Raw genomic sequence first — 24,311 nt, 5'->3', positions numbered from 1 at the left:
GGATAGGTTGAAACAGCAGCTCAGAAAACATCTGGAGGGGGAAGAATTGGAAGAAGGATAAAGAGAGAGAAGAAAGGAGGAAGGAAGGAAATAAAGAAGGAAAATACAAAAGATATATTTTTATTTGATGTACCCTGGCCCCTTCTACAGTGATTTGGGAGAAAACAGTACAAAGACTATGCAAATGATAAGACAAAAAAAAGGACAACTCGAGGCCCAAAGGAAAGAAGCTACAGCTATGTAAGAAATACGGCAGGATCATATACGTGTGCTCGTGCGGTGGCAGGACACGCTCTGGGGCTCGGAGGAGTGACTGCCCATCCTTGGGCAAGAGGGACAGTGTTTGGGGGGGAGGTTCACAGAGTAGGTGACACAGAACCTGGCCTGTGAAAGACAAGTAGGACTTCCCGCCAGCAGGGGAAGGGGGAGAAGTTGGTGATCAGAGCGAGGGGAACAGAAGGAGCAGAGACTGAATGTCCTGGATGCTCAAGGCTTCTCGGGGAGAAAGCACAGCCTTCCTTCCAGCCAATGGGTGACCAAAGGTCAAAGAGACAGAGGGTGATCCTGTGGCTCAGCTGGCCGTCCACCAGGGGAGCCCAGGGGCACCAAAGCCAAAGGTGAAATGGTTGTGAAAGCACCTGTCCCCGAACACAAGTGCTGGCAAGCCTCTCCTCCTGCTCCCAGTGTTTCCCTGCTGCCTGCCAGAAGGGCCCAGTTCAAAGCAAGACACATTTTTCTGTTTAGTTTCAGTTCTTGTGTAAACAAAAAGCAAATATCCCCACCGTCTTGTGATCATGAGCTGGGACTGTGTGACTTCCTGAGTGGGGCCAGCTTCGGGTGACGGCAGCCGTCAGCTGGAGAGCTGTGTGTTGCTGGCTCCACTGTTTGGCTGGCAAAGGGTGAGCTCCCACCTGCCTCTTCCCAGCCCACACTCTGCCCCTTCCCCTTATCCCAGCCTGGAAGCCTGGCTCACGCCACACTGGTCACTTAAAGGATGTGTCCCAAACTCTGCATAGATTGCCTGATGGCTTTCCCTGGCTTTGTTTTGTCCTTTTGTCTTGAATTTTCTCCTAATTGCAACACATTGCAAACACTGTCTTTTTCTTCTCTCCCTTTCTTTACCTAGCACACAAATACATTCAGTCCCTACATTGTTTTTTCATTCTTTTTCAGTCTTTCAATCTCTTTGCTAGTGTGAGTTAAGCTGGTGTAACAACAGGTGATAAAGGCATTGCCTTCTGACCAAACCATCGTATTCCAAGGAGCTGGTGCTTCAACTTTCTCTCTACACAGAACCTGAGCCATCTGCAACCACAGATTGCGTCTTTAAAATCTGACCATCTGTCAGCAAGTGAAATTCTCCCACAGATGCACAACCTGCTAAGCATTCAAACGGTACAAAATGAAAAAAGTTCCAGTCTTCCAAACCATTGATATCAGTCAACCAATCATTTTTTTTGCTTTTTCCTCATCATACCACACTTTTCTGGTTCCCTTCCATTATCCTTGCCCAGTACATCCTTTCTCTATCTCATGTTATGATCAATGGTTGACTTCAAGTCTAAAATTCCCCTGCAGAGTATTGAAAGCTTTCTAAAGGCAAGAGGGAAAAACAAAATTCTTAGATAAGAATATATTTTCATGCTCATGATAATGCAACTTACCAGGGTGCTGCGTGCCTATCATTTCATTAAACTATTTATCCAATCAGTCATCATGATAACTCAAGAATATAAATAGTTCTGTTTTAATCATTTTACAAATACAGAAACAAACATAAAGGAGTTACTTTCTTTCATTTGTTTTTCCCTAAAATTACACACCTAATAAATAGTAGAGCCAAAATATAATTCTGGGTCTGTCTCCCGAGCCACGCTCTTTTAACTAATATTTTCTGTAAGTTCTAAATCACCTTGAAATCCTGGAAATGGTGTTATAGTAGCTTGTAGAAATTTGGAAAATGCAGTCAAAGATAGAATCACAATATAATCACCACCTCAGTAAAAGAGGGAAAAAAATCACAGTTTCTCTCCCGCCTTCGTAAGGCGGTTCTGGGGAGTAAGATAATGAACCACAGACAAACGGATTGCAACCATCTTGCCTGCAAGATGTGGACGCATCTCAACTGTGGCATTCTCATCTTGAAGGCAAAAGTGGGGACCATAATTTCTGACATGAAAACAAAAACAAGGAAGAAGAATGGAATAAGCATTCCTATCTACTGCTCGCTTGGAGAGAAACTGACACCCTAGTTAATGGGAACTGCATCTACTCTGATACACTTTGCACGTCTATGGAGCCAGGCATTTCCGTGCTTATTAGAGTCCTCATTTTTCCTTTCAAGTCATTGAGAAGCACCTGTCCTTCCCTGATCCAGCCAGGGTGACGAAGATAAGTGCCTCCCCTCCCCAGGAGCTTGGTCCTAATGACCACGGTTTCCAACTCACCTGCAAGGGCCTGAGGTACTGCCCACTGCTGGCCTGCAGGGCAAAGCCCCTTTGGCAGGTGACAGCACACTTCATGTGACCCGAGCCACCAGAGGTACAGTTCACCTTATCTGCATGGTCCAGCAGCAACGGAGCACAGCTGCCCTGCTCCCCACAGGGCGGGTAGACGCAGCTGGGAATGAAACAGAAGCATCTCAGACACACTCGGAACCAACAGGCAGCAGCAAAGACTTCGCAGCTCCCGCTCGGAAGTGCCTCTAAACCAGAGAACAGTTTCTTTCTAAAAACCTATATTAAACACATTGCCTCCTTCTGTATGACCTGGAGATTGAATACGAGATAAACAAGAACAGTATCAGCTAACAAGTAAGGATTAACTGGCTTGCTGATTCTTACAGGAGTCAAAACACTGATGGGACAAGGTGTCCCTGGGGCTCCGGATGGCACCAGAAATGAGTAGATGGGAGGGCAATCCTTGAAATATGTAATATCTCATGCTGCTGGGTCTCAAAGAGTCAGAACAAACCCAAGACTCAGGTCAGAAGTGAATCCTGGGGTTCCCTAATTGTGTCAGACATTAATTGTTCAGTTGTTTGATCACAGATTAGTCCCAGGATCCCTGAATAAGGATTATCTGTGATGGAAGAAAAGGCAACACTTACCGGCTGATTAGTACGGAGACAGTCTTGACAATTGGCATAGCCATGTGCACCCCGCTGAACATCAGCACTGGCTCATCAGAAATCGAGCTCATGACAGGAAGAAGAAACTCACACACACTAAATCCATGCCACCTGCCTGACTTTGTGCTAGGTGCTTCCAGGACATGGGCTCAGCATAGGAGGGCTGCTGCCTGGATCCCTAGGGCCAATCACGGAGCAACAGGAGAGAAAGTTAAGCTCCCCAAGGTTCAGGGAGACTCAGGCCAGACCATAACAGCAGCATGGATGACAAAGTGAAAAAAGCATTACCCTCTTACCAAGGCAGAACTACAGAGATGAAAAATTCAGGTGTTGGCCCCACACTGCCTGAGTCTGAATTTACCACCTGTATGATTTGGTCGAGTTATTCGATACCCAGTGTCTCAGCTCCTTCTCCCCTAGGATGGGGATTTAATGGTACATATTCTACAGGGTTGTTCTTGTTTCGGGGTTAATTCCCTCTACTGCTCCGCTGCAAATGGCCCAAGTCCCACACCTGGGGTCTATTTTCTGCTAGCCACCCATACCTTTTGGTTTTCCCACTTCTGTACCTTTGCTCAATTTGCTGAGATTTCCAAAAGGCATTCCTTTTCTAAGATACTTTCCTGTCTTGACCCTCCCATGGAAATTGAAAAAATAACTCCCTTTTAACACTTCTTTTACTTTATCTTGTGTTATAGTCATGTATGCATTCACTTGTTCTTCAGTTCATCAATTTATTCATCCTTCGAACCACATGTTCATTAGGATCTGAGTGTCTCCTAAACGTTGAACTTCTTGAAGACAAATACTGAGTCTTACCCACTTTTACATTCACCATACACTTTGCTGGAGTAGCTACAGAGAAAGTTTGCTGAATGAAGTTTGTTCATATTATAGACAGCAAAGTAATGGCTATCAGGATGGAAATATGCTTAATTTTATAGTGACTAATAGGGATCTGAAATACAAAAATATCATCATCAAGCCACCTTGCCCTACTCATGCATTCATTAATAGATATTTTCTGAGCACTTACTCTTGGCAAGATATTGGTCTGAGTGCTGAGACATAACAAGCATCATGCCATTAAGGAGCTCATAGTCTAGGGGACATCAACACAATATTGTCTTATGTTTTCTTGCTGATGATGTTGTCAATGGTGCTCAATAGTAGCCAGAATGACTACTGTGAATCTCTTCAATATTAATTTGCCTATTTGCCCTTGAATTGTGTTAGTGATCAATGACTTTATCAAAAAACTGGGCAACAGTGTAAGCAAGTGGAAAATAAAATGTGATTGACTATGTACATACTGCCTTGAGATAATTGAAAACTGATTTAAAAAGCACTAGCTCAAAAGAGATGGAGTTGATCTGATGATGCTAAGGTTGCCACATCTGATCTTGTACCCATGGGATTTAAATCATATGCCAGTGACATTCTCATTTCTTTCACCTCTGCTAATTAGGTATAGGATGGAGGGATTGGAGTGAATGGTACACAGGGAACTATTTTACTTTTTTAAGCTCTGATTATTCCCTGCCATGGTGTATCCCCTCGTATTCACTCCATGGAGCCTGGTAGAGAGGGGAATAGATGAGCTGGGCAGGGAGGGATTGTTACTTGTCAGCACAAATGCCCCAAATTCAAGGCTGATTACTGGGTATGTAGTACAGGAAATAAATCTTTGCCTCTGAGTCTTTATTCAACCTCTCTGGATAAAATATCTGAAACCTGACCATCCCACATGGGAATGAGATAGGAACACCTCATTAGCAATGCTAAAGAACTCCAAGTTCCATTGATGTTACATGCCCTTGATGTCCACAAAATGTAATATTTCTTCTGTGTATTAAGTAGAGGGTTCTGGAAAACAGAGAGTCATTAACAGTTCTGGGTCATGTCAGCCTATTGCCAAGAAGTTAATGTGAAATAGCACAATGATGTTTTCCAGTGACTCCATACAGTTAACCATGTCATCATTGAGGAAAAATACATACTGAGATAAAACACAAAGGAAATGCTCAGAAGGAGCGTCCTTCCATCAAGATGGGGTTCCACTAACCACTGTTGCTATGACAACTGGTGTGAGAAGTTGTGGCAGTAGGTAGAGTGAGACAGGGGAGGGGAGAAGAGGGGAAGAGTGGCATGAAATAAAAGCAAGACCAAAAAAAAAAAAGGCACCAAGCCCAGACCTGTTTATGAAGTGAGAAATGGTTTTAGGACAGCTGCTACAAATTCTTTCACTAGCTTATATTTCCACGTGCTTCCTTTTTAAAGAATTTGTTTTATGAGGACGGTGTTTGTCAGGTCGTTAGCTTCTGATGGCATCTGGTACCAATTGTAGACCTCTCTCCCTTGCACCTCAAACCCCCCACCCCCCTCTGGCGTTTCTCTTCCACTGCAAACACTGCTTTTCTGAGGGAAGTTGTGTTCTCCATGTCCCCACCCTCCTGACGCATTCTCGTGTGTGACCTACGTGTGACCTAAGCTCCCATATCAGAATGATAAGGTAATAGAAAAATAATTAGTCTTAAAACTTCTCAAAAATCTTTCTTCTTATGGTCTTTGGACAAATGTTAATGAAAGAGGCAGGAGTGAAGCCTCCTGGTGCCCCAGAGAGGTGGGAAGTTAGGTATTTATCTTGGTTTGACATACAAGGAAACTAAAGCTGTTTGGAGACTGGCTGGAGGCCACACAGCAAGTCAGAGGAAAATCCTCAGGCTGGAGCGCTCACTTTGGGGGCCAGCCTAGGCCATGAGGCCATCTCCCTGGGGATGAGGTCGCCCTCTTCTTGCTTTCTTCTCGGTTCAGGAGCTGGCAGCCTAGGTCAGGACAAGCCGACAAGCTCACCCAACGAGGTGGTGAAGGGGAAATACAGAATATTTCATCGGCCGTCCTAGTTTTAAGCAGTTTTCTTTTAAATGATCACACATCAAATTGGCAACATTTATCCAGCTGCCACTGTCTGCAAAATGCCCTGCTCAATGTGTTTCCTCCTTTGGCAAGACCTCTTACTCTTCCACCTTTCTCCACATCCCATCGAAATGCGTGCTCATGTGAGCATATGATGAACCCAGGCAGAAGCAATTCACAGGTGCTCCCATTTTAACAGGAGACAACGTTTCAAGCCAAATGAAGGAGTTTTTCATGATGGAATTTTAAGTCAAATAGGCCCTTAGAAATCACACTCTGTGGATGGCCACCTACTCATAATTCCAGCTTTGTCCTTTGTCTCCCCACTTCTTGCATAATCCCCTACTGTCTCTCTTCTGGCCCTCACTCCCCAGAGTCATGATGTCTGAGGGTTTTAAAAATGCTTTCAACTGAGGAATCCCTGTTCAAAGTGTATGTTAACCGAGGCTACCCTTCCCTGGTACCTGGCATGCTCACGGACACCCAGGCACTGTCCTAGCCATGCCCTGCCATAATGACGTGTGGGTTTCCTTTGCTGGGTGGGTCTGTGAGTGATGCCTGTCCTTGGAACCCTCTGTGGACACAGTTCCATGAAAGAGTGGCCCTCGGATTCTATGAAGCAGGCTTTGTCAACCAGAGTTATGCATTGGGCTCACTTAGGCAGCTTTTAAAAACTATAAATACCCAGGATTTGTCCCTTGGGGATTTAGATTCTATAGGCTTAGGGTAGGATTCTAGCATCAGTGATTTTTTTTTTAAGTTTCAACATTTTTGATGACTATGAAGAGTGAAACCCATCTCCATACAGATCTGGCTATGTTGTAACCTGAAAGAAAGGTCAATAAACACCACAGGCCAAAGCTATAAAATAACAAGGCTGACTCCACAGGGAGACACTGGTCCCACTGCTTCATTATTATGCTTTAAAGTATTAAGCACAAATTATTACACAGAAGCCATAAGATAGATCAAAAATATAAAACATGTCCCCTGTTTTGAAGAAGGTTTCAATAGAGCGGAAGAGAGAAAATAATTATGTGTTACTAATGACAAATTCATGGCTGCTTCAGAGAAACCTTTATCACTGGATATGATTGGACCCCAGGGAATGACCCCTAGGAAAGGCAAAAGAGATACACTGACTCTTTTAAAGAGATTTAAGACTAAAAATAGAGCTTCAAGATAATTCAACACAAATCTTCCATTTAGAGGTGAGGAAACTGAGTCCAAAAGAAATGATGGGGTTTTCTGGAACTTCCTGTCACACTGATGACAATATACTAACAAAGAAACATTTAATTAAGCTTTGGTTCAGACTCAAAGTCAGGTTGACATCACCTTGGGGACTTACTTGGTCAACGTCCCACCCTGCCTTAGGCCCCCAGAAAAAGCTGACCACAGCTTGATGTCTGGATTCTAGGTTAGTTTAGGAGAAATTATCTGGCATCTGTACCACACTTTCTGAGAAAGAGCATGCATGGTGTGATGGAGAAAGAAGTACGTCAAGGGCAATGTGACCCGGGTTCAGGTCTTGGCTTGACCCTGCTTACCTCTATGACTTCGGGTAAATCTCTTAACCACTCTGGCCTTCTTTCTGCGAATCTGTAAAATGATGGGGTTGAACTAGATTCTCTCAAAGGTCCCTGCCAGCTGTAACATGGTATTTAATTTCCTAGATGAGGTGATGGTGGTATCGGGTGGGAGTACAAAAAACCCATGAAGGGCAGGATGTGGGAAAGAGCCTAAGAGAGAATTTCTCACAATCTTTCTTGCCCCGTGTAAGTTTTTGCTTAATGCCCCAACTTTTCAGTTGTTTAATTGAACAAAATATTGCAATTCATTTATCCAAGAAGTACCACCATTGACCACATAGCAACCCGAGTGGTTTTTGCAGAAACAGCTCTTCTAAGGTTAAATAGTAAAAGAGGATCAGATTTCTCCCATTCCCCCCCACTGTGTTTTATTGATTCCTATTGAAATAAGAGGGTGTGGGCTGAAAAGGAATGTATGCTCTGGATTTGGCGGCAGATGGAAGTAGGATGCACAGATTGTAGAGTGGACTAGAAGAGATGGCGTTCTCATTAATCTTCCCACCACCAACAGCAAAACCAAATAATAATAATAGCATCCATCCTTAGAGAGCTTGGCTGTTTCTCCAAACCAATATAAAAAAGCCATGGTTCTCCACTGTGGCTCCCAGGTCTTCCTCCTCCTCACTTCTGGCTCCATCTTTGCTTTGCAGGACAGGAACCAGATTAAATGTCAAGTACATTTCCACCAGCCTTCTTAAACAGAACAACGCTGGTACTTGGAGGAGTATTACTGAAGAATCACACCAACTGGGAAGGGAAAATTAATTCAAGTTCTTCTCTGAAGAGTCTCATCTGACAGTAATAAAGGAATCTCATAGTAATTCTGATTCTCCCCTCATGACAGAGAAATGATGAGAAATTCACTAGGCAGACTTCTCTTTCCATTCCTGCATCCTGAGAAAGTGGAGGCTCCCCCTGTACCTCTGTTGAAGACTTTTCTCTGAAGTTGGCCCCTCAAAATATTCCTGTTGGGAAATGTCTGTCTCTTCCTAGAATGTGACCTGTTTGTAAGTTCAGGGCCAGACACTGGTGGACCCAGTAATGGGTGACTCGCTTCACTGATTTCTAGTTCTGGGCACAGATTTCCCACACCTGCCTGTAACACTAGAAGTCCCATCCAAGTGTCCCCTGTCCTTCTGAAGAGAAACAGATTCACATCACACAGCCAAAAGGTCTCCCTTCAACAGCCCTGTCTCACCAAGTTTCAGGATCCATGACTTTAATGTAGATTATAAAATAACAGAACTACCAAAGGAAGAGTCAAAACAATTGATAGCTAACCAGTGAAGATGTGCTTCCTCACACTGTGCTAGTGAAGTAGAGTCACCCGTCAGAAACAGCAACAAGAAGTGTGTGTGTGTGTATTTATGACATATATACTAAATATATATATATATATTACCATATATACTTTTTTTTCCAATTTGCAAAAGCAGTAACTATCTCCACATGGGACATTTCCTCATGAGGAGTGATTACTGGAGCCCCCAAATGACTACACTGCTGACACCCCCACTACCTACTATTCACTCCTAGGCATCAATTAAACTATTAATATGGGAGCAATACTTCCCAGCCACATTTGTAGGCCAAGACTGGGGAAATGTGAAACGTGGAATCAAGTGAGGCAACAGCAGTCCTCTGAATGGAGTTCAGTGGACCTGAGTCCCCATCTGCGTCATTTCCTGTTTCTGCCTCTGCGAGGCAGGAAGCTAGAATGGCTTCTCTGTGGCTATGCAGAAGCTGTGGGTATATTGAGATCTTGAGGATTTGAAAGCCAGAACCTTGAATGAGTACCAAATTCATACCCTGAAGTTAAATTAGTGTTCGGAGACTGATTCCAATGTGTGCGTCTGGGGCACCGGGGAGAGGTTTCCCCCACATACAACCAAGCAATTCTCAGACATCAGGGTGCCCAAGAATTCAACTCGATTAAATGTAATTCTGATACTATTTACTGGGAGATGGGATCAAATTCCACAGGTTACTGGTTTAGTCCTACAAGACTTCCTCTCCCCCACCAACTTCGGATGCCAGTTGCAAGTCCAAGATCAGCCAGCTATAGACTGGTGGTTCTGATGAACCAGCTATAAACTGGAGGGTCCTACAACCTCCTCTTTGGACTTCAGACACCAGTCACAAGTCCAGACTTTTAACTATTATTCTCATCAACTAGCTATAAATCAGAGGTTCCCAGGACCTCTTCCTTTTGACTCATTTGCTAGAGCAGCAATCAGAACTCAGAGAAGCATTTTACTTACTAGATTACCAGTTTATTATAAAAGGATATAATTCAAAAACAGCCAGATGGATGAGATGCACAGGCCAAGATATGGAGAGAGGTGGTGGAGTTTCCATGCTCTCTCCAAGCACACCCCTCACCCCAGTTTCCATGTATTCACCAACCTGGAAGCTCTCTGAACCTCATGCTTTTGATTTTTTATGGAGACTTCATTGCATAGGCATAGGCATGACTGATGGATTCAGCCACCAGACCCCTCCCATCCCCAGAGGTTGGGGGATGGGATCAAAAGTTCCAACACTCTGATCACAGAGTTGACCCCACTGGCAACCAGCCCCATTCTTGAGGTGCTTTCCCAAGGTTACCACACTGACATAACAAGACACCTTTATCACTCTCCACACTTAGGACATTCCAAGGGTTTGGAGAGCAGTGAGGCAGGGACGGTGGGCTAAGATCAAATGTCAAAATACTGCAGAACATAAAACACGTGCTGGGCCTCCTGGGCTTCTCCCTCTGCTTGACTTCCTTTCCCTGTGAGGTTTCTGGATTCCCCAACAGCAGCTTCACATTGTCCCCATGATCCTGTCACCCCAGAATCTGTCAGTCCTCAGTTGACATCCCAAGCCTTGCAGCATCAATGACTCATCTGCTTATGGAGAAATGAAAGCCCAAAAAAGGGAAGAGACTGTCCCAAGATCATCTGGTGAGACGAGATGACTCAGCCAAAAGCAGGAGGCAGGGGTCTGGACATCGGCCTTGCAGCCATTCCAATCACCAGACTTCCTCTGCCTCCACAGTGAGGGCTCCACAGAACCAGACATGGCCTGACAGTCATCCAACCAGAACTTATGAGCAAACCCATCAGCAGTGTCTGTCTACCTGGAAGGCTGGAAAAATGATAGAACCCTGGAAATATTAGGGTTGTTTTTTTTGATACTCTCTCCACCAGTTGCCGTGAAGACAGCCCAGAAAGACAAGGCCAGCACCAAGCAAAACTGGGAAGCAGGTGACATTTTAAACTCATCTCTGTCTTTTTAGCACCATTTATTCTGCTTCTCATACTGACCCAAACTTCCAGATGCTTATACACTAGGTTGCATTTCATCAGGGACCTGGCCTATCTTCGAATTGCCAAGGTCCATAAGAGAACCCTTCCGCTATAAAGAGTTGATAACAACTTAAAACATTTCCACTTCTAATAAATAGGTATTTTCTACTTTAAAGAGACCTCTAGAAATTTTCAAGACTTCCAATCCCAAGTCTTCCTAAACTATTTGTGGTTCTTCCTGGCTTTTGAATGAAAGCTGCCACCCAGCTATTTTCCAGAATGTATCTCACTAAAAAACATCTCAGACAAGGTAATATTTTAATAAAGGCTATTTCTAGAAGAGTCTAGCCATGCTCCAATAAACTCCTAAATGAGACCATGCCATGACCTTTTCATTTTTCCTCTATAACCCCATGAGAGCAAACAGTTAAAAAGACTCAAACAGCTCCCTATGCATCCCAAGGCAGACCTGTTGCCCGCCATGCCATCTACCATCAGCCAGGAGAAACAGAATCTTCTCCCGTGGATTCTCCTCTTTCCCTCTTATTTTAAGGACAAATCATTCTGGGAAAAGGAAGTTGGGCAAGAAAACTAGGCAACAATTAATGAACTGTAATTCTTTCCTTGCTTAAGAAACAAAACCAGATTCAATGTTAATTTGCTGAACTGCTTTGGGGAAGAAGATAATCAAATGAGTAGAATTGCAATATATATTTTATTACTATAGTGCCTTTCCCAGCAGCAAGAAAGAATACTTCCCATCATCTTAGGGCATTAAAAGGAAACCCTCTACTAAAAATAAGGGATGGGGAGACAAAGAATAAACAAATGCTTTGACCCGTAGTCCCCTAGCAAAAGAAAGCAAGGAGCCCTTCACTTTGTGAAGCTAACAAAAATGAGGTGGTCTGAGTGATTTACCTAGAATCGAGCAGGGGAAGGGGAGGCCTGGCAGAATATAGGGACCCAATTAAGGCAGAGGAGGAAGAGGAAGGGTTGGCATTTCAAATCTAACTCCAAGTATCTGGAGCACAATAAGAACTGGTGAAGCAGCAGCAATGAGGGTTCCAGGGAATAATGAGGCATGAAGCCGAGTGACGGATAATAGAGATGGAATGATCTTATTACCGAGCCCGGGCTCACAAACTGATTACAGTGGGGACTGAATACAGCAGGGACTGAATACAGCAGGCACTGAGCTGTACGCTGGCTCCATGTTCCTGGGCTGAGGCTCAGAGGCCTCATAATCGAGCCCCAGCTCTCCCCGTCATCTACAATGTGGCCAAGGAAAAACATTTTCATACCTGAGTCCCAACGTCTCCCAAATGGAAAATACAGCCCCTTCCTCCCAGAAATTCTCTGGGGATTATTAAAGTCATAGAAGCGAAGTTCTGTGGAAAAGGTAGGTGCTTTCCTTTCTACCACATCCCTCCACCCCAGTCAAAGTCCCACGTGCATGGTGAATTCTCCACACACCATGGAGGGTGACCCGGAAATCCTCCATACTTGAGGTAGGCTCTGTCTTCTCATTGAGTGCATCTGCCTTTTCAAGAATAGCCTTCTAAGGCTAAAGATATCATTACTGCCACAGCACAGGGGTGTCCCTGCAAGGGGGATCTGAGGATGTAAGGCAGCTGGGGTAAGTCAGCCTGAGAGTGCCTTAACACTGCATGGCACCACAATTCACAAATTGCAAACAGAAAATTAGGAGTTATCTGGTGCTAGTTAATTGTTGATTTTTCTCCCTGTGTTATTTATTTTTGCAGTTCCTGCTTCAGGAAGCAACCTGAAGAGCAGAAGCTACACAGAGACAACAGTGGTGACAGACTCGGTGAACATGTACATGAGCATGCAGGTCTCTGTGCATCCTGAGGCATTCTGGACCTAACTGATGTACAGCATTCTCTGGTGACTCATTTTTTAACTTATCTGATTGACTTCTTTACACAAGCATGGCTAACAAATGACAGGTATGTTAATTATGTACATGAGCATTTTATGTTACTTACATAAGAGTAGAGGCTGAACTCCCACTGATGCCCACATAACAGCCTAGTCGTAAATATTGTTAATGCCAAAGGTAAATTCTGTTTATGAGTTATTGCCTTGAATAGAGAATCATATAATAGCACAATGCGTGTGTTCATTACTTTTTCTTTACTCAGACTTTATGTGTTCACACTTAGTTTGCTTTAAGTAAACAGGAAAATGCAGATTTATGCAGAAAAAAAGGGAAAGAGAGAAAAGGGGAAAATCTGGGGCTGACATTGCTCTTTATGAAAATATTTGTTTTACTTCAAAAACAAAATCTGTGCCTTTTGAATGGCACAGTCATTTAAAAAATTGAATCATTTAATGCACATTAACCTTTTCCAAAAGGTTGCCTTGCATAAAGTGAAATACATGCATACACATTAAATGTTTATCTACACACACACATATACTAAATGTATCTATAAAATCACATTTTACTAGACCAAAATTGCTAAAACATTAACTCTATTACCCAACTGATTTATACAAAGAATCAGAACAAAGATCTTTAAACAATAACCACGGTTTTTTATTTTTAGATTTTTATGTAATTTCATGATTTTCTAGGAAACAAACTTATATTACTGATTAAATTTCACTTTAATGAATACTATAATAATTCCCGCTGAATCACAGAGAAAGTGGTTCTGAAGGTGGCTCAGGCTTAGGAATAAGGGCAAATGAACTGGAGAATAAAATGTGGATATGCATCATTCAGAAATGGAAGTGCTATATCCAGACAACGGAGAGTTAAAAGGACATTTCTCTGGTAGAAAGCTGCTTAGATAACCCATCTACCAACAACTGGAGAATTACTATGGAAAGACCTCATTCTTGGAATCATTGTTCTCCCCTCATGCTTTTATCTTGCATACAAATTCCTTGTACATCCCTGTGGTCCAAGCTGGCCAGTAAGTTGAAACTACATATATGAGATGTGTGGCTCTGATAAGATAAGAGGCACGTGTGGTTAGATACTTATACATCCAAGGTCTATGCACATTCAACTAATAGAGGCTAATGTATCATGATGGACATGATCTCTGCCTCTTAGAATCCACACCCCTGTGTAATTCTCTCAAGTAGAGTGTGGGTGGAACCAGTGATTCACATCTAACCAACCAAATGTGGCAAACATGACAAAAAAATGTCACCTGCTCATGTACCTAAGATTGAAAATTATTCTCACTAAGAGACTCTTTCTTTGGCTAGCTTTAAAGAAACAAGCTGCCATGTGTGAGCTGCCCAGTGGAGAGGGCTATGTGGCAATGAACTGAGGGAAGCTTCTATGCAGAATCCAGCAGGAAACAGACCCTCAGTCTGGTAGCCTTTTGGAACTATGTGAACCTTGTGAACTTGGAAAAGGATCTTTTCCCCACTCAAGCCTTCAGATGAGAACCCATTCCTGGCTGACACCTCATTATAGCTTTACAGAGGACCCAGTTAATCTTGGCCTAGAATCTTGACCTCAGAAACTGTGAGATTATAGATGTATATTGGTTTAAGTTGCTAAGTATATAGCAATACTGTTACACAGCAACAGAAAACTAAGGCACATAATAAAGTAGGTTTTCAAAATTGTACCTCTTTCTGGTTTACCTGCACTTCTAACTTCCAAGGAAGTGGAATATTTTTTCTCAGATTTTCTTTCTATGAGGAGCAAGATTCTTTTTGTTTGCGCTAGGACCTCATAGAAGCTGAAGCAAAACATCCTTTCCTAATGAACCCAAATACCCTGGATTCTACCCATATAATTTCCCTAATATTGTAATCCATTTCCTGAACTTGGCCAAAGTTCAAAGATTCATTGCAATCCCACCCTTTATCACCTACTCCATCAAATATCACCAGATGACCCACATTACTTGGAACCTACATCTATATTTCTTGGTTTCATGGTTTCCCCAAAATAAATATGCCATTTAAATAAACATATCTAAAATATAGGTGCTTTTTAGTTAGTCTAGGGTCAATTAAACTCTTATTACCACAATCCAAATACAGTTTGAAGAGGGTGGCAGAATTCCTCAGACAGTAGTAGGTATGGGTATTTTTCTGAAACAGTTTTTCATTCATGTGACAGAAACTTTCTTTATTAAAAACAAATTACTTGGATTCCAGCATTAGTTTTGCTAATCTTGAATAATGTGAATTTGTACAGTCTGAGTCTTGGTTTCCCTAATTGAAAAATAATTACTAGCATATTTTTTTAATGATCAATAATCTATCTCTTTGTATACACACACACACATATATATACACACACACACCACAGTTTTACAAATCAATTAACATTGAACATAAATTTATCAAAAACCTTTCTTCTACTTGAAGTAAAAATACAGCAATGTACATACAATGTGTACCCTCACATACATACACACACACATACACACACACTGTATGAGACCTAAATTGTTACATAAATCAACTCTTAATTATCCACAATGACTAAAAGGATCAAATCATTACTATATATAGTTAATGAGAAAGAATGACAGAAAGCAAGATAGAGAAGAAAGACAGCAGGTTTCTACATAGGTATTCATTTAAAAATATTAATATCCCATTCATTTTTAGCTTAACATGCTTTGCTTTATAAACTGTAGTTTAAGGTAAACCTCAGAACTTACTATAATTCTGTATTTCTGAGTATCTATTACTTGTTTTCTATCTCAATCACAATGCATATTAATACTGAATACGATAATGAGGTATTTATAATTTATGCTTGCCTTGGACTTAAAATAAGTTCAAGACATTAAAAAAAGGAACTGCACATTTCCAAATAGGTCAATCTATGTAGCAGTTATAGAGAAAAGTGGTCTATATATCACAGCCAGGAACTTAAAGGAAATCTTATCTGAAACATAAAAGGCAAAGAGACAAGAGGTTTCTTCTTGGTTATTTGACAAGACCTTTTCTGCCAGTTATCAACTTACTGTCTGTCAGTTCTAAATCCGTCCTTCATTGCCCTGCTTTGTGATAGTAGAGATGGACGGTGTAAACATTGCTCTTTTGCCAGTTAGCGTGATGTCATGTTTTCCTAGTAAGTGCAATTAAGAGAGACATCACAGGAGGAAGAGGCATCTCCTTTGAGTCCTACATGCTTTCTTCTCCTTGCTTCTGTGACGCTTCATGCCCCCACCCTCACCAGAGCTTCATCCAGTGGGGCTCACCCTCTAACGAGTTGCAGTGACACCCTGCACATCCCAGCAAGTTCTACCGGCACCCTGGCTGGCTTCCCAGTGCGTCTCATGGGTACCCCTGTGAATGACTTCCCAGAGAGTCTCACTGGCACCTTATGGGTTGCCTCCCATTAAGTTTCATCAGTGCCCAGCAGCCAACCTCCAAAAATTTCCAGCAATACCCCAAATGCAGTGACTCAGCAAGTCTCAAGGGTGCCCCAGGCAGCTTCCTAATGGGATTTGGGGTCAGCACCCTAGGGGCAGTTTCCTGACAGCCAGCTACAGCATGTGAAACCTCAGCAAACTTCTCACTATCCAGGGTGCCACTGCCCCACCCTCTCCGATGACATCTGTGATAGCGTCCAACTTAGGTAAGGGGCGTTTTCTGTATTTCTTCCTTCGATACTCTTCCCTCACTCTTAGAAGTAATGATCACTCCCTTTATCCACTCTCTTTCCAGTAGGTTTCTCTTTAGCCCTTAGTAACCTTCCATTACCAATTACTAGTTATTTACATTAAACTTTCCCTATTCTAATTACTGTATCCTGACTGGACCCCAAATGATAGAGAACGGCACTGGAAATGGTACAAAGAGACAGATTCACAGATAGGATGTAGGGCCCAGTTTGACTGTGCCTTGGGGCTTGGGTGTAGTGCTGATATCCTTGTCAATAGGGAATGGGATGCCAGTAATCCATGACATGCAGAGATCCCAGTTAACAAAGCCTTTGGCTGATGGTGATGAACAGCCATTGGAAACAAGTACTGTGGGAATTCAAGTGGTCTCTGTACCTGAAGGTGTTCTGCACCTTAGTGCTGAGCATGTGGCAGCAGCTGAAGAGATGCCCCTCCTCCTAGCAGTGTCCCTCCAGCGTCCTTTACTGACATAACGTAATATTGTATCAGCCAGCAAGGGATAAATAGCAATAAAATCCTGTCGTGGTATTACAAATCATGGTGATGACAGTGGATTTAGAGCTGAAAAGCAGCAAATTGATTGATCACTGGCATACCTTGTAAAAGAATGGTCAAAAATAAGGACAGGCAATGGGGTGGAAACTTCCTTGGGCTAGGGTCCCACCTGGTGCTAGAATGTGCTACACACTCCACATCTATCATTCTGTTATTTTCACAAGAAGACTATGAGGTAATTTCTCTGTTTTCCACTCAAATACCAACAATACAGAAAAATAAGAAAACTCTTATGAATACCAAAAACTAAGACTGACAGCCTGTGAGGATTTCCTCCTGATTTCAAAATGTATTGGAATTGAACTGAAAAACATCATTGAAAGCCAAAGCATGCATTTTTTTTGTTGTTGTTTAAAAAAAAAAATCAGCAAATAAGGAATGGAGCCATACCAAAAGAAGAGAAGGAAACAGGTCATACTTTATTCCCTGGCCCCTGTAAAAACCAGAAAACTGGGCACTACTTTTCAGGGGTCAAAGATTTATTCTCTGTGAATCAGTGTGTATCAGCACCACCCGTTCTTTACTCATTTCAGGGTCTTGGCGGAGCCGTGGGGGAGTGGGGAGAGGCATTGGCAAAGGCCACTGGCTCCTGGAAGATAAGGGTCCCAAAGGTAAAAAGATATGCTGCAGAGTCCTACAGGATACTAGAGGCTTGAGAACCATGAAATAAAATTTCAGAATAAAAGCTTGGAGGAGTTTTACACAGAGAAATCCTACTGTCTTTGAAAACAATGCAGTGAAGCAATGTGCCCTGGGCTCATTGGCAGTGAAGACAGACAAAGGTTAAAAATTAAAGAGAGGCAAATATTTATCAAACAAATACAAACAAAAAGAAAGCAAGGCCGGAGATTTTAATTCCAGACAAAGTAGAATACAAAGTGAAAGCATTTAAAGGGGCAAAGGATTGGCAAGGGTTATGATCCTAATAAAGATAAAACAGCTACAAACAATTATATACTTAATTATGTAACATTAAATAAAAAAATCCAGAACTGCTGGAAATACAAGGGAAAACTGAAAGAAACACAATTGTTTGGAGGGATATAGTGCATTCTCAAACTTTTGTAGAGCAGGTAAATAGAAAATCAAAAGGAGAGAAAGTGCAAATGCTGAAAAAAAATGAGTACTCCGAAGTTTCAACTATTGCCATCAGTCCATGCCCTGAAAAAGATAATGTTCTTCATCTTCAGAAGACCCAATACTGAGTGACCTGATGGACACACCATCAGGTAAGGTCAGAGAAATTAAAATCAATGTTTCCACTGTGTTCATGTGGAAGGACAAAATTCTGTGAAGGAGAAACCACATGTCCATCGGCAATTCTTGCCTAGTAATAAATTCTTCTAGACATGACTCTGAATTTCCAAAATTGGTAATAAAGGTCCTGTTATCTGCAAGCCAATCTACTTATATAAGCAAATTAACCTACAGGTGCCTGAATTATATCTGGGACACACTCTAAATCCCATTGCATTAATCAAAAAGATGGTTCCCACTTCCCAAACCCATCAACACAATCTTGGGATGACTGGGTTCTGCGTGATACACTAGCTCATGGGATGCTGTTACACAGGACCTTACTCTAAAGTGGCTACGGCTGGAATAGCAAGAGAGTAAGAATTAATTGAGCTTTTATTGAGCACTGGTAGCCAAAACCAGGAACACGGAGCTGGGTTTTCAAAACCAAAGGATTTATTATTAGTAGATAAACTGGGTATCCATCATAGCAGACTGGAAAAAAGGATGAAGAAAGGGCTTAACGCCAAAGGGCCTTAGGTGAGGGTCATGAACATCATTACAGAGCCAGACTTAGGCTTACTGACCTTCAGCTAAGATCCCATGAGCCAGTCAGGCTGATTTAAAGATGCAGTATTGTAGAAGCGGTAGGCCATTGGTCATTAATGGTTAAATACAAAAATGGATAACACATCTTCTATGGCCAGGCATCTGTCAGCTCTCCCTTGTCCATTTTCATATTAATGGAATTTAGGTCATAAGGGGTAAGAAGGAGGTAGCCCAGAATCCCTCTTACTATGCCCGGAATTTGAGGGTTTCATATTATGGTCTATCTACATCTACAACAATGATTGAAACAAAGACGCTAAAAAGACTTCTGTTCTTTGAGAGTACACAGAGATTCAGATTTTAAGTCTGCTCACAAAAAAAGTATATGAGATAAATAGGTTCTGGATATATCAGAATTTACTATATTGCACTGATTTGCTTGCTGAGAAGGAAAAGCCAATTTGCATGGCTCCTGACAGTCACATGTGGTTTGGAAATGCTTCTGCATTCCAGATAACTCGGTGTAAACTGGAGGATCAGATCTTATTTCTACTGCTTTGCATGCATGTATAGAAAACTTGTTTTTCCCACAGTGACAAATGAAAATATGTGAAGAACCAACAGGGGTGATCACAATGAATAAAATTTTTTGTCAGAACGTCACCGCTGTGATGGTGAGAAGAATTCTTGTCCCTCAGGTCTACACAGGCTGTGACTTCTCCTTTTTTGGTTTGGTTATTCAGTTCTATTCCATGGAGCATTTAGAGATATAGTCTGTAACTGTCGTTCAACACAGAATTTCTGACACCTACTGTGTGTCAGGTCTTCTGAGAGAAGCTGAGCAGAATTCCCACTGTAGGGAGCTCACAATTTGGTGGGAAAGAAAAGCAAGTAAATAGTTACTCCCCAATGTGATAGTTGCTTCTGTCAAGAATGGGTTGTATTCAAGTCCTATGGAAACAGGGAAGGAGTTTGCCAAAGCTTCATAGAAGGTGAATCCTGAAGGTGAAATATGAATTGAAGTAAAAAAGGACTGGAAAGCATTCAAGAAAGTAGGAACATAATGTGCAAAGAAGATCATGAAGAACACATGCTTCAGGGACCTGCAAGAAATTCTCTATGGCTTGAGGCCAGAGGTAGAGCCAGTAGAGAAAATAATGTGAAAGTACACAACAGGCAATAATTCCAGTAAACAATGTTACTTTAGTAATCTACATTCTTGAGTTAAAATGTGAAGATGTTTGCTCACTGAGAAGACTTAAAAGTTGCAGATGAACTTGCGAAGGTTACAGTGTCATTATCCAGGTTCTCTGCCTTGCTCTGTCTCCCTTCCTAGCACTTACAATACTGGACACACAGTTAGTACTCAATTAACATAAACTATTACCACATGTGGTAGATGGCCTCTGAGATGGCACCCAGTGATTCATGCCCTGATGCAATCCTATCTCTGTGAGTATGAGTTGGACTTACTCATTTCTAATGAATAGAAAATACCAGAAGTAATGGGTTATCACTTCCAGCATTGTTATAAAAAGACTAGGGCTTCCCCTTTGAGTAGCCTCTCATGTACCCCCCTCTCTGGCTTTCTATCTCTCTTGAACCATTAGCTTCCATGTTAGAAGGATACTCAGGAAGCTTATGGAGAAACCCAAGTGGCAAGGAATCAGCTACACTGTGTGAGCATGCCTGCTGCCAGCACCTATGTGAGTGAGCTTGGATGCAGACCTTCCGAGGCCTGCCTATGGCCACATGAGTGAACCTGGAACTGAACTCTCCTTCAGGTTGCTGTGGCCTTGGCCAATGGCTTGATGGCAACTTCATAAGAGGCTTTAAGCCAGAGGCACCCAGCTGAGTTGGTCCGAGTTCCTCATCCACAGAAACTGTGACAAGCCATTAAATATTGGGCCGATTTGTTACACAGCAAATGATAACTAATACGTTCCACTTGTACTGTCTGCTCCTATTCCCTAATCAAGGCTGGGTTTCTAGTATACCTGGCTGGGCGTGATGATATCAGAGCTCCTCTTTAGTCATGAAGCACTGTCTGGAACCCCAGTTTTGTGACGAGGATCCCAGCTGCCTGATACCTCCTCCTGGAGGGAGTGAACCCTGTTACCTATGGTTCTACTCAGTTGGTTAGACCATTCATAGCACAAGTCCAGCCCCAGGGCAGCACAAATTACTGTGTTTGGCATGCTACCTCCCCACCTGGGGCCAGCCTTGGGCACACAAATGCTGTGAAGCAGTCCTTCTGTAAGCTGCAGCTGAGAGTCTAGGAAACCTCTGTCTGGATGATGACAGTCACAGATGTCTACACAAAGACATGTGTAACTAATATATTCCTGATTTCCATATGCAACTTCAGTTGATTATCTGACGTGCCTTAAAAGCTAATTGTTAAACTTGCTATTACACTGTCCATGTGGGAACAAGTGGAAAACAGTACATTGCTTAGGGAACATTGAGTTTTTGGCTGAGAATTTTTGGCAGTTTATATAACAATGTTGATTTGAAGGCAGTGGTTTTATATGTAAAAAAGATTTTAAGACCTTGTAAAGATGTTAAATATTTACATAAAAAATTATGCTCACCTAAGGGAAGAAGAGCAAAATATAAAACCCAAGTATGCCTTCTACAAATTGCTGGCTTGCTTCTTATGTCTTTTTAGAAGTACTTTGATCCCTTTTCAGTCAGTGACTAAGCACCCACTGTATACACAATGCGCACATATGGACATGATAGCAGGACACGGCAGCCTCAAGGAAAATAAAGAAGAAAGTAAGAAAGGGGATTTCTTACCTCTGTCCCTGATGATTTTGCCCCTTGTGCTCTGGGATGCAGTTACTGGGAGTCGGAGGACTTATGCAGGAAGATGTCCTTAGAGCCACTGCTGAGATGCCCACCAGTGCGGATGAGAAATTCAGCAGCACAGAGGTGGTAGGGCAGGAAAGGACATTCAGGTGATGCGTCACATTGATAACCAGTGGGTTATGCTGGCATGACAGTTCATAGGTCCCTGAAGAGAAATAAGTAGAGATAAACAACTCTTTAAGACAGTCATGCAGCTTCCACAGCATGTTTCCCTATCAGTGCCAATTTTATCCTCTCGGTAGCTGTGCAGTGTAGGTGAGGTACCACACGTTGTAAGACAGAGACCTCAAGAGGCCTTCTGGTCCTGTGGGACTGTTCTCTAGTGGCCCCAGAGGGACAACTGTCAGACTCACCAAGAAAGTGGTTGTTTCCACTGACATCAGTCAGATGCAGGGTCACCGTTGGCCGCTGATGCTCCCCAGGTGCCAGGCCATCAGACATCAAGAAAATGAAAATTGCCACAGCCACTCCTGGTCTATTGAAACATACCTAGACATAAGCACACATATGTATGAGCCATTATTCCCACTGGGCTACTAAGGTATGTTACACCATTTTTATACTTCTCAGATGGCTCCCCATTTATAATGGAAGAGCCCCCTTCTCCTTCACCCATGAGAAAAAGGACAGACAAAGCACAGGAAGCTATCTAAGGCCACACCAAAAGTCAAAATTAAATAGAAAGATAACTTTCTGCTACTGGGCTTTTCAACACTTCCTGGGACTTTTATCTGAATGGTTTCTGTTTTACTTACCCCTGTCTTTCTTTAGATCTCTCATGAAGATCAGCCAAACAGACCTTTGCTGGAAAAAATAAACTACTGCATAACCAGCCAGTCCTTCCTTATCTTCAAAGTGGAAGAAATGAACAAGGTCTCTGCCAAGCTAACATTTTGCTCTGAACTGGCATAGCTGATTCTCCTTGCCCATCTCCCTGTCCTTCCCCTGAAATGTTTATCAGAACCTCAGAGGGGCTACTGCAGAGCCTTTGGCTTCTGAGGTTAGAAGCTGCCAAATGGTTTATTCGTAGGCAGGCCCCCTGGTGCTCCATGCATATGCACCCTGTTTGTGGCTGGAAAATAAGCCAACACTGAGGCACAGGAAAATTCAGTTATTTGTAAGGAATATTCCTAGATGGTTAGGCTGATTAATAAAAAAACAGTCTTTCAAAGTAAATATGAACATTTGGTCCCTGGAAATCCTTTACTATTAAAGAAAGCATCTAAGGGATTGGGGAGTAACCCGGTGAGCTTATTCACCACACTGAAATTAGTTGAAGCAGGAATTCTAGTTTTGTTTTGTTTCCTATGGCTCAACAGTACCCTTTACTTCGGTTGAGAAGAAATCCCAACCTCCCCTGATGTTTCAGGAGTGTTACATTATTAGAGTCTGGTACTAGACCTTATGAAGTTTTGTGTGCATTTCTCTAGCTCTTCATCGGGTTCTGAGATCGAGGAAGGCCCAGGAAAATTGTCCTTAATGTAAAATCAGGGTACAATGTCTAATGGCAGGAACTTCCTCTAAAACTGGGGAGCAGGAGAATTAAACATATTTTGCATTTTCACAGTAATTTTCCTTGTCTGCAGACTGATTTTTCCTCAGTCTTGGTGGTGTGTTTATGGAATGTCCATTTGCACTGCTGACTTAATCAGGGTGATTTTATGATTTGCAGTGGTCAGTGCTGCCCAGCTCCCTTCTGCCTCTACTCCTTTGAGGGAAAAACCAGCCACATACTCTTTTTTCAGTGTCTTTTTTTCAACTTTTCATTTCCACTCTTTGAAGTAATAAATATTCTTTTACAACTTAAAAACCCTCCAGACCATAGGTTATGGCTTGCAATATGGGGTCCTTTGTTCTTGGGGGGATGAGAGCTAGACATGAAACATACCATACGGCCACGGAGAGTCTAGTGCAAAGCCCTCAACTCCAGCAGCAAACAACATCAAAGTCCCCTGGGAACTCCCACAACCTCTTCCTTTTCCTATACCACAAAAGAGACCTGAGTACTGGAAGAAAGTTCTGGGCTGTTCCTGAGCCAGGAACAGACAGAGTCCAAACAAGTATCTGGTGTCTTTATACCAGCAGGCCTCAGAATTGAAGAGTGGGGTGGCTTCAGTGAGGAACAGGAAAGCTCAGTCTTCCCACCTCGTGTTGGGTCCCAAAAAAGACACCGCCCACCCAAAACTCATTCATGGGGGTAGGTCTTAGGGTGTGGATCTCTCTATGGGAAGGACTGGTGCCCACAGCCTGCAACTCGTTTTGCATCTCCCAGCAATGGGCCTTCTTGCTTTCAGGGTCTTTGAATACCAAATCGCTGTGAAGTCTGCTCCTTGCGGCAAGGTCTCAATTTGTGCCTGGGTTCGTGGGAATCAGCTATGCCAGGATTTTCAGGCCACAACTTTAGGAAAACCAAGTCTCTTTAGATGAGACTTACAGAAGAGATGCAGGCAAGGGTATGCTGAGATACACAAAGCAAAGGGAGACAAGGGTTCGCTCAAGGTACAGAATGTGGAGTCTCAGGCACTTCCTT

The 24,311-nt window shown here is 42.6% G+C and overlaps 1 protein-coding gene across 2 annotated transcripts in view; it reads right to left on the bottom strand.

Moving 5' to 3' along the window:
- Window positions 1–24,311, bottom strand: part of PAPPA2 (pappalysin 2) — a 281,412-nt gene that overhangs the window by 81,743 nt on the left and 175,358 nt on the right. For both annotated transcript variants that reach the window (XM_037022528.2, XM_073216797.1), the window contains exons 13-15: window positions 22,135–22,270; window positions 21,710–21,926; window positions 2,448–2,619 (exon numbers count right to left, since the gene is read on the bottom strand). In XM_037022528.2, coding sequence (XP_036878423.2) covers window positions 2,448–2,619; window positions 21,710–21,926; window positions 22,135–22,270 — 525 coding nt within the window. The remainder of the gene's footprint in view (window positions 1–2,447; window positions 2,620–21,709; window positions 21,927–22,134; window positions 22,271–24,311) is intronic.

The sequence above is a fragment of the Manis javanica genome, chromosome 11 (assembly GCF_040802235.1).
Source record: "Manis javanica isolate MJ-LG chromosome 11, MJ_LKY, whole genome shotgun sequence".
In the NCBI taxonomy this organism is placed as follows: domain Eukaryota; kingdom Metazoa; phylum Chordata; class Mammalia; order Pholidota; family Manidae; genus Manis; species Manis javanica.
Note: the sequence above shows the minus strand (reverse complement) of the source record. Positions and strands in the feature narration are given on the sequence as shown.